This window comes from Chenopodium album, chromosome 4, assembly GCF_948465745.1.
Source record: "Chenopodium album chromosome 4, dcCheAlbu1.1, whole genome shotgun sequence".
Lineage (NCBI taxonomy): Eukaryota > Viridiplantae > Streptophyta > Magnoliopsida > Caryophyllales > Amaranthaceae > Chenopodium > Chenopodium album.
In genome coordinates this window covers 77,642,843-77,658,165 of record NC_137837.1, presented here as the reverse complement: position 1 = coordinate 77,658,165, position 15,323 = coordinate 77,642,843, and the positions used below count along the sequence as shown (strand labels likewise).

The 15,323-nt window shown below is 35.2% G+C and overlaps 1 protein-coding gene across 1 annotated transcript; it reads right to left on the bottom strand.

Annotated features, from left to right (window-relative positions):
• Positions 1-2,109: 2,109 nt before the first annotated feature.
• LOC145627390 (uncharacterized) lies at positions 2,110-3,058 on the bottom strand. Its single transcript, XM_081679784.1, has 2 exons — positions 2,971-3,058; positions 2,110-2,466 (listed from the first exon to the last, which is right to left on the bottom strand). Exons 1-2 carry the CDS (start codon positions 3,023-3,025, stop codon positions 2,138-2,140), a joined length of 384 nt encoding a protein of 127 aa, XP_081535910.1. The 5' UTR covers positions 3,026-3,058; the 3' UTR covers positions 2,110-2,137.
• Between the last annotated feature and the right edge of the window lie 12,265 nt (positions 3,059-15,323).

The window sequence follows — 15,323 nt, the reverse complement described above, 5'->3', positions numbered from 1 at the left end:
TGTAATAATTTATAGTATCTCCTAGAAATTATATAAATAAAAATCTCACACGCAAGCAAAATGGGTAGATGTCAAAATGCAAAGGGACTAAGATGAGGCCTATCCATTGACATGCATTATCTTTTTGATTTCATGTGGACAACATATTAAACACATGCATATATATTTTTTATGGCCAACATCTTTTTGATAGGACAAAACTTAGATAAGATCTTAATTAACAAGAGGGTGATGGGCATGGTGGCCAAAAGATGAAATAAAAAAACAATAAGTGTTGTGTAAGGTGAGTGTACGTTAATTTTATTGTAAGACGATCAGTTTGAGAGCAAGTTTAACTATTTTTATGGTAACAACCCCTTAAAGAATATAACAACCTTTAATTTGTCGTTAATTTGAATTTTATTTTAATGTATACTTTCTTATAGATTCATGATTATTACATACTAAAGGCTAATAAGATTATTCTAATAAATTATAAGTTTTTTGTAAAATAATATTTATTATTAGAAAAATAATAACTTTTGTAGTATAATTAAAGGGTAACTTTAAATACTTTTAGGAAAATTTGCCAATTGGAGCCATTTAAAGTTTGCACTTTGTAAATTGCAATTATTTAAAAACAATAAATTGCAAACTGCACTCCAAAAGTTTTATAAATTGTAAATTGCAACTCAATTCAATTTTTTCATCAGTTTGCGCGTCGAAAAATATTCGGTTAAGATTTAGGGGCCATTTTAGTCTTTAAGTGTTCGAATTGATCTCGGAATTAACAAAAAAATAACGTTAGTGCCTTGTTTTGCGTAACAAAATGTATCGATTTGTGGGAAAATATTTGTTGCTGTAAAAATGAGGCATTTACGTTAACTATTTAAAGACTAAAATGATTGCTAAAACCTTAACCGAACATTTTTTCGACACGCAACGATGAAAAATTGAATTAGGTTGCAATTTACAATTTATAAGAACTCTTGGGCTGCAATTAACAATTTTTTTACAATGGCTGCAATTTGCAAAATTCTTACTTGAAATGGCTACAATTTGCAATTTTTTTTTCATACTTTTAAGATAACTGTAACCCTTTTTACAATAAATTAACGTACACCAACCTTTTTGGAAAATTTGTGAAATAAAAACTCAATCTCTCTCACTTCCTCTCCAGCCAATTCCCGGCCAGCTCCCTCTCCCTATCTATAATTGTAGAACCATCAAAATCTTTGTTGCTTAGAATATAATCGGTTGTACCTATTGGATTAATGGTTTTAAAAGGTCTTAATTAATTATCTACCTCTTTAAATATTATTCTAGAATAAACCCAATGCACAATAACTTATTGTGCACCCAATCATTTATATATTATTAGAAATTAAATGTGATTATATCATACGGTGATTGAAACATTCTAAAGCAAATTTGGTTCGCTTTTGACCCAACATATATGTTTTAGAGTCCTATTGAGGTTGATCATCTATCATATATGTAATGGAAAAATTAACATAGATAATCCAAACTATATTAGCCCCCTTCTCATTTTAATCTAAACTAATGTCTATATCAGAATAATCCCAACTATAAGGTCCCTTCTCAAATTAGTCCCTTTACCTGCAACCTGTTATACCGAATTTTTTAAAAAAAAAATATTTTATAAGAGAATAATTAACTTTTTATAAGTCTCTTTCAGACAATTTTCCATTATTATTATAAGCCAACTGTATAGCAAATGTTGGTACACCTGAATTTTTTTTTTTTAATTATTTTATTTTATTTTTGTGTCAAACACAAATTAAAGTTATTGCAATTTAAAAAATGAGGATGATCGGAAATATACAATATAATTTACATCCAAAGGTTTCACCAACAACATAAAACTCATACATGGTACACTTTTATTCATGATCAACAAAGATAAAGAGTAGGTATACATTATTGAATTGAAGGTTGCATATACATGAAATGTATATAACAACCATGCATAACAAACTTACAAACATATGAAACATCACACAAATTTTGATAGCTCTCTTGCAGTTTTAATTTGCTTCATTTTGCTTAGTAAAAGCTAATTTAAAATTAGCTTTCACTTTTTTTTTTCAATCACAAACTGCAAGCATATTTATTTCATTTTAAAAAACCACATTAATTATATATTGAGAAATTTTCTGAGCATCTCAGGCCAATCAGGAGGAGGATAGAGTTCTACACAAACTGCATTGTATAGACCTCTAGAACAAATGACGGGATTTCCATTATCGCTAGTCGGACAGCATGAGACATGTACACAATTTTCACGCACTCGGGCGCAACCGCGCAACCTCGCCGTCTTTGGTGGCTCTTCCACTATTTCCACCACTTCTTCTTTTACAACCACCGGTATAACCTTAAAATTTTGTCCCATTTCCATCTTCTTCACCTCAGCTAGTATTTCTTGTTTCTCATTTTTGGTGTTTTCCATCCCTCCCCATGTTGGCACTACATGTAAATCCATATAATACAAATTAGTTACATTAATACATGTTATTGTAAATATGTAAATGTAAGTAGATAATATAGTTATGTTCTTAATGCTTTTCGATCAAATTTGTTTATTTCTATAATATATTACTAAATTCATTTATTATTACTTAAACAATAATTAAAAAAAAAGGACTAATGTGAAATAGTGATAGGGCATGTTCTGATTGACTGAACTGAACATTTTATGAGAGAAAGAAATTAAGAACTGAATTGAAAATATGTTGAGGAGAACAAACCCTTAATTTAGTTTGGCAGTTCGATTCCTAGTTTAGTTGGTTAACAAATTTAACTAAGAATCGAACTGCCAAAGTATAATAACTTAGAAAATATACATTAATGCAATGAACCTCAAAAAAAATTTAAATTGTATGATATAACTGATGATAAAATACCATACTGCAAACAATATTGTATGAAAAATTAAATAATGAGTTTTAGGCATTAATTAATGAATTGAACCTGCCAAAGTAGTAGTCACGAGCAAAAAGATGGCAAGAATATTCAATCTCTCCATTGTTTAGTGTTTTTATTTGTAAATATAACCTTGAGAGTTGTATTATATGGCAAACAAATTGGCCATATTTATAATGCAAAAAATTACCCTCTCCGTTTAAAATTAATTGACATTTTAACCTTTTTCACGTACTACTTATACATATTAACTTTGACTACACTTTCCGATCCCCCACCTAAAAATGTACAGTAGTAAAAACAATCTTTCTCAAAAAATATGTAATAACCCGTACAAAACTAATAAAGTAACCTCTATAACATAGACGAAGTAACTCCATAATGAATGTTCACACCCAGCCACATATAAGAATTTGTCAACATTTTATTGTGGCTTACAGATCTGGGATTTCAGCAAGAAAGGAGGTTGACATAGGGTTGTCTAGAGGGAATGACGAGCCCTTAGACCTGCCGATGTGTTACTTTATTCATGGAATAGTGGTCGCGATGTATGTGTCGACTTCATAGGATCTTCTCCTTTGACACAAACAGGGCTATCTAACTTTAATTTGTTCCTGGACGGGTTGTGGCTGATGCGGCTCATCGGAAGCGGATTAAGTATGAAGCTCGTTGTCGGGTGATTGGATATGGTTTCATTCCTTTCTCCTTTTCTTCACTTGGGGAATTAAAGAAGGAGGCTGTTGCGATGCTGAAGCAGATTCAGAGGTTCTCGACGAGCAAGACATTGGGGCTCGTGCTGCAGCTCATATCTTCACTAGGGTAGGCTTTTCTATAGCTAGAGGAGTGGAGCCCAAATTATATCTCGGTTTCCCACTAATTTACTGTAGGTTGTATGACTTTTAATTTGTTTTTGAGATATATAATAATAATAATAATAATAATAATAATAATAATAATAATAATAATAATAATAATAATAATAATAATAATAATAATAATATGTTTTCCTTTTTTTTTTGTTTTAAATGAGTTAATTGGTTAGTCTTCTAACAAACTCCTACTTCCTATGTTTTTTATTTTTTTTTTTTTAAATTTTTAGTTGCAGCACTTCTCTTTTTAACGTTTGGCGATGCATGTTTTGAATCGTTAATATCTTTGATTACCAATATGTAAAAATTATAAATTTTAGATATTAAAATTATACAAATTGAGACGAATTTAACAAGATCCAACATGACTATATTTTTTTTTATGTATAAATCAAAGCTAGTCAAAGTGAAACACATGAATAGTGTAAAAGTCAAACTGCTGTAACTATAAAAAAAACGGAGGAAGTATGACTTTCATGTATTGTGGATAGTCATATTGTCATTGTGAAATATCATATTTTATATAGAGTTGGGCATAGAATCTGCCGTTACAACTTACAAATTAAACACAAGCCAAGAAAAAGTTGTGACTTGCTAGGCTCATGCTAATCTTCCATAAACTTATTGTATACATAGCCTGGCCTAGGTAGCCGGCATGTTGTGTTAGCAAAAGGCAAACCTTTGATATATACACTTTGCATTACACAAGATAATAATTTTGAGGATTTTTTGTCAGAAATTACCTAATAAAATCTAAATTTTGTGAGAAACCACCAAGTAAAAACTGTTGTAAGAAACTATCTAATAAAAGGTAAAATGTTGTAAGAAACTATCTACTGATAAAAATAAAAAAAACAAAAGAAGTATATATATTGTCGTTTATTAGGTTTTGTTTTGATAATACTCTGTATAAAATAAATACATGACATGAAATCCCTTTTTATTGGCGAGTCTATTTTACAATGATTGTGTCTGATAGGCTGTCTTATCCTTACCTACCAAATAAAATGTAACGATGAATGTAGGCTGTATCTTGTATTATACGTGTGCCTTGGGTCTAAGCTAGGCTCACTGATTGAGCTCACTAAAAACATGCAAATGACCAAGCCCACTAGCCAATTTGCCAAAAATCAACTTGTACACCTCAATTTTCACCGGTTTGGTGCAATGGAAAATTCGGAAGTGGTCCTATGTAGTGGTGTACCGGTGTGTATGGATGTAGAGGCAGGGAATATATTATGAATAGAGGTAAAACCATAAAAGGGGCAATAGTGTAATTTCAAGTGGCAGTAGATATTAATTTTGGATGGATGGCAACTAGAGGTGGTTATTGGACAGGGTAGCCCAATGATAATAGGGTCAGGGCCAAGCTTATAGGGCTTTTAATAGACAGGGCTATTAATGGACAGGGCCCTTATTGGGTAGGGTCAATATAGAGCCAACATGTTTTTCCAATTTAGTTGATAAAGAAAATACATAATGTAAAAATAATTATATAGATTAATTTGTATTCATATGTATTTAATAATGGATTTGTCCAATATTTATTTTAATTGATATTTTGTAGGCCCGCCCATTATCGACCCGCGACCCGCTCTGGCCCGACCCTATATTGACCCTGGCCCGCAACCGACCCTGACCCGACCCGCCCAATAATCAGGTCTAATGGCAACTAACTAATATTTGTGGCAATCAAGGACGGATCTAGAAAATAAATATAGACCAGGCAAAATCTTTAAAGTATATTCATATGTCAATCTAGCTTTAGATTTCTACCACAAAGAATAATAAATAAAGAATAGGAAAAATTGATTCTAATAATCCCACCTTTGGTCGGTTCGCTGTTAATAATCCCACCTTTATAGGGGATCTTCTTTTTGTTGGTCCCTAACCTGTTGATAACCGGTTTTTACAGGTTAATATGCCATGTGTCGTGTTCAAATTGGCTGAAAAATAAAACCTAAAAAAAACTGAAAAAATAAAAAACAAAACAGAAAAAATAAAAAACAAAACTGAAAAAAAAAGAAAAAAAAAACCCATCAGCCACCTCCTCGGCTCCACCCACCAGCCACCTAACCTTACCTCAGCCCCACAAAAACCGGCCAGCCGCCACCCATACCCTTGAAAATGGCCGGCCGGTGATAAGGAATGACATCTTCAAAGTCAACACTTCCAACATTAGCTTACGTGATTGTAGGAATTACAATCAATCTTATAGCTGTAATTATGTAGTGCTTAATTGTAGGGATTTTATCTCCCTTAGTTCTAGCTTACTGAAATTATAGCTCTCTTGTATCACTATATATTGAGTTGTAAATATACAACAAAATACAACTTCTTTCCAACTCTTCTATATGGTATCAGATACCTTGATCCTTTCTATAAACTTTATTCATGGATGACAACCCAAACTCGTCCCATTCAAAACCACAAACCAATACCGCTATCCTCGCTTCACCTTCACCTTCTTCCTCTTGGATTCTTGACAGTGGTGCATCTCACCATGTCACTGCTGATTTGGAAAATCTCTCTCTCCATACACCATATGATGGCATGGAAGAACTTCTTGTAGGTGATGGTACGGGCCTCAAAATCACTCACTTTGGTTCTGTAAAATTTTCTTCATCATTAATCTTGCAAAACGTTTTAGTAGTTCCTGCAATTTCGAAAAATATCATCTCTATCTCTAAATTATGTCAAGATAACAATGTCTCTATTCTATTTTCATCCACTTCTTTTCTTGTTACGGATTTAAAAACTGGGGCATCCCTATTCCAGGGGCACACTAAAAATGGTATCTATGAAATCCAAACACAATCTCCTAGAGTTTATGCAAGCATCAAAACAAACTCCCTTGACTGGCATCACCGTCTAGGGCATCCATCCAAAAATGTTTTTAGAAGACTTATCTCTAAGAATAATTTAAATATCCCTAGTATCTCTACTATTGATTGTAACTCATGTGCTTGCAATAAAAGTCATCGTCTTCCTTTTGCAACATCATCAATTACATCAACTTCTCCACTTGAGTATGTTTATACGGATGTTTGGTCTTCTCCTATTCACTCTCATGATGGCTTTAAATACTATATTATATTTGTTGATCATTTTACCAAGTATATATGGCTTTACAATCTCAAGCAAAAATCTGACGCTAAAAACGTCTTCATTCGTTACAAAGCGTTAGTGGAAAAATATTTCCAACTTCCTCTCAAAACTCTATACTCTGATAATGGTGGGGAATATGAATCCTTAAGCAATTATCTCTCAATTGACGGCATTTCTCACTTAACAACTCCACCTCACACTCCTCAATTAAATGGATACTCAGAACGTCGCCATCGACATATTGTTGAAACCTTCCTTTCTCTTCTCTCTCATGCATCCATGCCTCTAGAATATTGGTCAAATGCTTGTGCTACTGCAGTTTATCTCATAAATAGACTGCCCACCTCCACTCTAAACAATGAATCTCCATACTCAAAATTATTTGGTGTCCAACCCAATTACACAAAACTTCGGAGTTTCGGTTGTCTTTGCTACCCATGGCTTAAACCGTATACCTCAAACAAACTAGAGCTAAAGTCACAACCATGTATATTTATGGGATACGCACCAACTCAAAATGCCTATTATTGCATGGATTTAGATACTAAGCGCATCTATGTCTCACGCCATGTTAAATTTCTTGAACATGTATTCCCTTTTTCAAATAAAAATGACTCATTCCCCATTTTGCAAACTATTGACCATTGGGCCCCTCTTTACTTACCCGTACTTATCCCACCAAATTCAATACCTAGTACTCCACAAATTTCCGCTGCACCATCTCCTTCAAGCCCCAATCAAAGCCCACCATATCACCTCCTTACTAGCCCATCAGTTTCATCCTTCTCCCCCACCTCTCAAACTACAACCCCATCTCCTACAAACAGTCATCACACGTCTCCTACGTCCCCATCTACTTCCCCCCCACCATCACCACCTCAATCTCATATTGACCACCCACCACCCATTCCTACTCACTCTATGTCTACTCGCCTTCAGCACGGCATTAGAAAACCCATTGACAAACTCAATCTCAATGCCGAATTAGTTCCTATTGACATTCCCAAAAATATCACACAAGCCTTAAAGAGCCCTGTTTGGAGAAAAGCCATGGATGACGAGATGAATGCACTCATCAAAAATCATACTTGGACACTTGTTCCTCCTGAAATGTCTCAAAATGTTGTTGGTTGCAAGTGGATATTTCGCATAAAGAAAGATAAAGATGGGAATGTTATTCAATACAAAGCTCGGTATGTTGCTCGAGGTTTTAATCAAAGGCATGGCATAGATTATGGGGAAACATTCAGCCCTGTAGTCAAACCTGCCACAGTTAGGCTCGTTCTCTCTCTCGCGGTTAGCCAAGGGTGGCAACTACGTCAACTCGACATCAATAATGCTTTCCTTCAAGGCACACTTACTGATGATGTATACACTATCCAACCTCCTGGATACATAGACCCTCAACATCCTACTCATGTGTGCAAGCTAAATAAGGCCCTCTATGGTTTGAAACAAGCTCCAAGAGCTTGGTATAAAGAGCTTCGCCACCACTTACTTGGGTTAGGCTTCAAGAATACAATTTCTGACTCCTCATTGTTCACCTTGCATAATCATGGCTCCACAATCTATCTCCTTGTTTATGTTGATGATATTATTATCACAAGCAATGATAATAATGCCCTGGAGTCAGTCATCACCAATCTTGCAGCACGCTTCTCTCTAAAAGATTTGGGAACATTATCCTATTTCTTGGGAGTGGAAGTTATGCCTCATCCCAAGGGAATTTTCTTGAGCCAGAAAAAGTATATAAATGACATCTTATGCAAGGCTAATATGGAGAATGCTAAACCAGTTGCTACACCACTCGCAACTCATCCCCCCTTGACCATTCAAGGAAAACTCCTTGATGATCCTACTGAATATCGTACTTTGGTGGGTAGCTTGCAATACCTAAGCCTCACTAGACCTGATGTTGCTTTCTCAGTGAACAAGTTAGCTCAATACATGCAACGACCAACGGAGGAACACATGCAATCTCTCCATCGCCTACTTCGATACCTTATTGGTACATCAACCATGGGATTAATCATCCACAAAGATTCTCCTCTCACTCTTCATGCTTATTCTGATGCGGATTGGGCACGTGACAAAGATGACTATATCTCAACCACAGCGTATATCGTTTATCTTGGCAAGAACCCAATATCGTGGACATCAAGGAAACAGAAAACAAGGGCGCGATCTTCTACAGAGGCTGAATACAGAGCAGTGGCCAATGCTACTGCTGAAATTCTTTGGGTAGGAAACTTATTTAAGGAGCTACATCACAACCTTACACTTGCCCCAGTCATATACTGTGACAATGTTGGAGCAACATACATAAGTGCTAATCCAGTCTTCCACTCAAGAATGAAACATCTAGCCTTGGATTATCACTTTGTTAGGGAGAATGTTCAATGTGGTAAGTTGCGTGTCTCTTACATCTCCACTAACGATCAGCTAGCTGACGCCTTAACCAAACCGTTGCCGCGAGCCACTTTCACAAATTTGGTCAACAAAATCGGGCTTTCATCTTGGCCGCCCGTTTTGAGGGGGCGTGATAAGGAATGACATCTTCAAAGTCAACACTTCCAACATTAGCTTACGTGATTGTAGGAATTACAATCAATCTTATAGCTGTAATTATGTAGTGCTTAATTGTAGGGATTTTATCTCCCTTAGTTCTAGCTTACTGAAATTATAGCTCTCTTGTATCACTATATATTGAGTTGTAAATATACAACAAAATACAACTTCTTTCCAACTCTTCTATAGCCGGAACCCCCCATTATCGAAAACCACCCCACCGAAACCACCACAGCCACCACCGACCAAAATCAACCCCCAAAATCATCCCCTAACCCGAATCCCATCCCCTGAAACCACCACCCTAAAATCCCACCCAACTGCCGAAACCCCCTCTACTTGCCGACAATGCCCTAAACTGCCGAAAACCACCGGAAATCCCTGAAACTCTTACCCAAATTCAACCTCAAGTCATCTCTTGAAATAAATTCATTGTTTTTTTTTTTTAAATTCCTTGAAATTAAGGGCTTCGATGGTTTTCATGGGTGAGGGTTGGAATCGGGCCAGTTTTTGTCGGGGAAAGGTGGGAACGGGGTTCAGGTGGTGGGGATGGGGGTTCGGCAGTGGAGGAGGGGTTGCCGGAGGTCAGGGTTAGGGACCTTAGGGTGTTCGTTGGGGTTGGCTTGGTTTTTTTTAAAAAAAATTAGGTTTTTTTTTACCATTTTTTACCAATAATTTAGTGACATGTGTCACTCAATTTTTTTTTTATAAAAGTTTACAAGTTGTTCAGGTTACCGGTCATGAGGGACCAATAGAAGAAGATCCTCTATAAAGGTGGGATTATTAACAGCGAACCGGCTAAAGGTGAGATTATTAACAACGAACCGGCTTAAGGTGGGATTATTAGAATCAATTTTTCCTAAAGAATATTTTAAGTACATATTTATATTTTCTTAAGCCAAAAAAAAAAAAATTAAATGAAAAAAAGAAAGAAAAATAAAAAGGCTGAGCATTTAGCAATAAATGTAATAAATAGCGTAGACCAAATTAAATGTTGGGGAAAAAAATCTGGTAATTGTGGGCATTAGGTTTCGAACTCTAGACACAAGGGTTTCATGGTTAGTGATCCATCCAACTCAACCTAGTTATTTCTGAGATGTACTAATACAACGTAGATTAATTATACTGATTTTGGATCATGGGCCGGGGCGGGCCATAGCCTGGGCTGGGCACCCCCTGGATCCGTCATTGGTGGCAATAGTGTAATTTCAAGTGGCAGTAGATATTAATTCAAGTGGCAATAGAGGTAAAACCGTAAAAGGGGCAATAGTGTAATTTCATCTGTCCTTAGAGTTCGAGCACGTGTACTAAAACTAAGCTTTGAATGAATGACAACTAACAACTAACTAATCCACTAAGCTTTGAATGAATGACAACAAACTAATCCTAGGCTATTAATAGTACTATACTAAGGTGGTTTTAAGGTTGTTGAAACCACTTATTACAATTAATTAATGAAATAAATGCTGACGGTAAAAATACCTAACAAACTAAGAATCAGTATAACTACTTTTGGTGAGCTGGAGTTTTTGCTAACTGGGCCAAGCTCAGTGCTTCTTGAAGTTTCTACTCAATACATTGTCAACTTAAAGGTGGGGAATAGTTTAATTGGTTATTGATTTTCTCTCGATTTCAGGAAATCTTCTTATAGAATATCCCTAGAAAAAAAATTAGATGAAATTTTGGAGGAGATTAAAACTCAAAAAACGAGCAGTGGTAAGAATGCCATTTTTTAGATTTATTAGACTTATAGAAGCAAAGATAGAGAAGTCGAAGATAATTAAAGCTTGCTAAGTTTGTTTAATTTGTTGAATTCTTATTCTTACCAATCTGACCTAGTGACCCTTGTATATCAACTAAGGAAAGACATGAGAAATTATTTCATATTAAATGTGAGATTTTGTGGCCTCGTTTATTAATCAAGATTTCGTAAGGCTATGTTGTACATTGCCTCGATGTTTCGATCCAACAATTCCAATATCATTGAACTAAAATCATGTACTTAGCTAGTACAATATATAATACTAATTCGACGATTTAATTAGCAAACTATTCTAATTATCTATAATATAGACGAGTGACATTGACATTTCTAGAAATTAATGTAATAAATATAGCAAAATCAAGTTTAAACTTCATTTCAAGGAATCTCAGTGAACTTAAGGTATCTTTACAGGCTAACATTATTTATGCCACTCAACAAACAAGTCAATGCATATTTTGACCATCTTATCCGATCATGATAAATTGCACTTACTGTTGTTTTCAACTTCTACCGGTTGGAAAAACCAAACAACCTAAGGAGGAGGAGAGTTCGATCCACAAACAAGGCCAATGGAGGTTACAATGTGGCAAACAAAGTGAAATCATCTATCCTCTTTCTCCAATATGAGACACTTACAAGTGGGCTATAATGAGTTTCAAGAAACTTTTATCATAATTTTGAGTATCATTATCTTTAATTATACATGATTAAAAATTGTAAATTTTAATACTTAATTTCAATTATACGGAGTATATAAGATAAACACAACACCTAACTTGTTTATAGTTTATTCATATCGCAACAAAAAAAAAAAAAAAAAAAAAAGTCAAAGTTATGTTAAAAGTCAAAGTAGACTTGTAGTTAACACATTCATCATTTCATTCATAAATCTAGTAGATTTCTAAGAGAAAATGATATACTTTTATTAGTTGTACATTGTGTTGGAAGATCTTAAGTGAAATACAAAGAAAGGTGAGAGGAAATAAAAGAGAAAGTCCCACTTTGATAATTTACCAAAACTTTATGTTGTTTATTCTTTGGAGTAGTTTTATACTACTTGTTTGAGAAGCGGTAAGTGGGTTATGGACATCTTATCTTTTGGTACCCGTTATTCTTTAACGGTTTATTGTTATTGGAATATTGTATCTATTACAATATTCATTCATGATCTATTCGTTTAAATTAAGTTGTTGAGGATGCCATTGATAATTCGGGGTTACGCTCATTCATAGTCGATTATTAATGCCTAACAGTTGCCTCCTTGATTACCTATTTTATTAGTTGGCCAATGGCACATGATACTCCTCTTTTTAAGGTTGGCAGTTTCCCGGCCCTTTGAAAAATATGTTGGCCGTTGCCCTCTTCTTTACACATATATTTAAGCTTCCTTGGCTTCCACAAGATACACACAAAATCAAAACATTCTCTTATTCTTTTTAAAAATACTCCTTTGATTTTGGGCAAGTATTCCGAGTTCCAGTCTGGTTTGGGAGTGCACATATATTCCGTCGTCGTGCTTATCCTAGAGGGCGACCACTTAGTGTCTATTGCACCGGGGTAGCGCAGAATCATTTTTTTAGGTTAGTGGTTCACCAGAATCACCACGACGCGGCAATTGTCAATTTGGTCTACACAACATTGAGATAAGTATTTTCCGTTTAATTGATTATTTACTTACACATTGTACATATACTCTGAAGGACAAAAAGTTGGAGATAAAATTGGTTTCATACTTTATGATTCTGTTAAACTACTAGTTCAGAGCCAAGCAATAATGTCAGCTAGTAATTTTTTCTTCTGATTTTCAAATGTAGAGGTAAGTAGGCGATTGTTGATCCAAACATAAATCAAGAAAACTCGAATGCAATCGAACACAAAAAAAATTGAGAGATAATGTACTCTGTATATATTGTATAATCTGTACAAGAACTTCCATACATTTTGCATGTATTATGTACACAAAATATGTATTCTGTCCTAGTTACTGAGGATATTGAGAAAAGTTGATCTAGTCTTAACTAGATGCCTAAACCAGGATTCTAAGGCTTCGCCTAGAATTAGAAATTCGGAGTCCAATTTAGTATTCTTTAGGCTTATAATTGACTCGAGAGTAGCATCGACAACGTCGAATTCACTGTTTGTTGTCGATGCTTTCTTGGCACCACCCTTGTGCATCAACTTGGATACAATAGACCATTTACTCTTTGGCGACTCCACTTTTGTACCACCGATGTAGGACAATATCGTCTTAAGAATATCGACGGTGATTGCCTCTACATCTTTGAACATGCTTCCGATGGCATCGACATCGACATAAGTTTGCTCGACTTCAATATTTTTCAAGCACTTTTTGATCAATATATATCTTGGCAGTCTTTCGAGTTTCAAGTACTGAATAACTTCGTTACTAATGTTAATTTCACCGTTGCACCTTCTCCTTAACACCGATTGTATGTCATGGAGGCGTTCCCTCAATTGTACCAATACATCCCTCGATGTTCCACAAATGTCGAGAAGCCTTATCGAACCATCCAAGACTTCCTCGGTCCACTTTGATCGTTGTGACACGGCTTGTTGATTAAATGGAAGTTGAAGCAACTCATCAACACTTTCGTACAAATCTTTAAGGCTTGTTTAGCGAGTGTTTGGTTTAGCGACGATTATGAAGAAGCAGCTTGAGGCCTAGAGGATACCTCAATCGACACAATTTTTCATCAAAATTGTTCAACAACTGGTTGGGAAGACCTCAATCGACATAAAAATTTGTGATAATGCATAGATAACGAACTTTTATTTAAATTGGGGAAGTTTTTATTTAGTTCGGAGATAACTTTGGTTATTATAGGTCAACTTTGTAATGGAAGTACATTATTTATTGTATAGTTGATGTGTGTGTGTGTTTTAACAAAGGTAAAATTAAAGTTAATTTAAAACACAAATTCTTATGCGTATCTAGCCATATGATGTTGATAAACAAATTGCACATCCCGTGAAATAAACATTTGTTTTGTCTCCAAATCATACACTCTCCATCCTTTCTTTCCAAAGGGATAGCCTAAGAAGACACATTTCCTACTCCGACTAGCAAACTTGTCACCCTTACTCTTTTGATTGTGGGCATAACACAAACAACCAAAAACGCGAATGCACTCATACGAGGGTAGTTTATGAAATAAAACTTCGAATGGGGTTTTATAGTCAAGCAATCTCGAGGGTGTTCTATTAATTAAATGACAAGCCCCTTGAACACACTCCCCCCAAAATTTCAAAGGTAAATTTGCTTGGAACCGTAATGCCCTAGCCACATTCAAAATATGTTGATGTTTTCTCTCAACCCGACCGTTTTGTTGAGGTGTCCCAACACATGATGACTCAAAAATAATCCCATTAGCAATAAAATAATTTTTCAAGGAATTGAACTCTGTGCCGTTATCACTTCGAACTATTTTGATGACTTGATTAAACTGTCGTTTGACCATTGCAACAAAACTAAGAAACATAAACTCAACTTCAGTTTTATTACTCATCAAATAGGTCCACACACTACGAGAAAAATCATCTATAATAGTCAAAAAATAGTGAGCACCACAAGACGAAGGTGTCTTGTAGGGCCCCCACAAATCCAAATGAACTAGCTCAAAACTACGACTAGCTTTATTATTGCTAATTGGGAAACTACTCCTATGTTGTTTTGCCCGGGGGCATACATCACAAGGTTTATTTTTAATACTTCTACTAGAACTACTCACAACGGGAAGAGAACGTAGTACTTTTTCTGAAGGATGCCCCAATCGTTGATGCCATAACTCCAAGGAATCACCACCATTATTCACAGTCAATGCCTTCACCTCTGGAACACCACGAAAATAGTAAAGTCCATCCACGCGTTCACCCGCTCCAATCACCTTCCTCGTCATGAGGTCCTGTATAACACAAAGATTGTTAGTGAATTGTAATGAACAATTCGATTCATCACTTAATTGCATTACCGAAATTAAGTTACAATTTAATTTCGGCACAAAAAGAACATTTTTAATCATCAAACCCCCTTTTAAGGTTACTGTGCCAATTTGGGAGGCATTGGCATATTT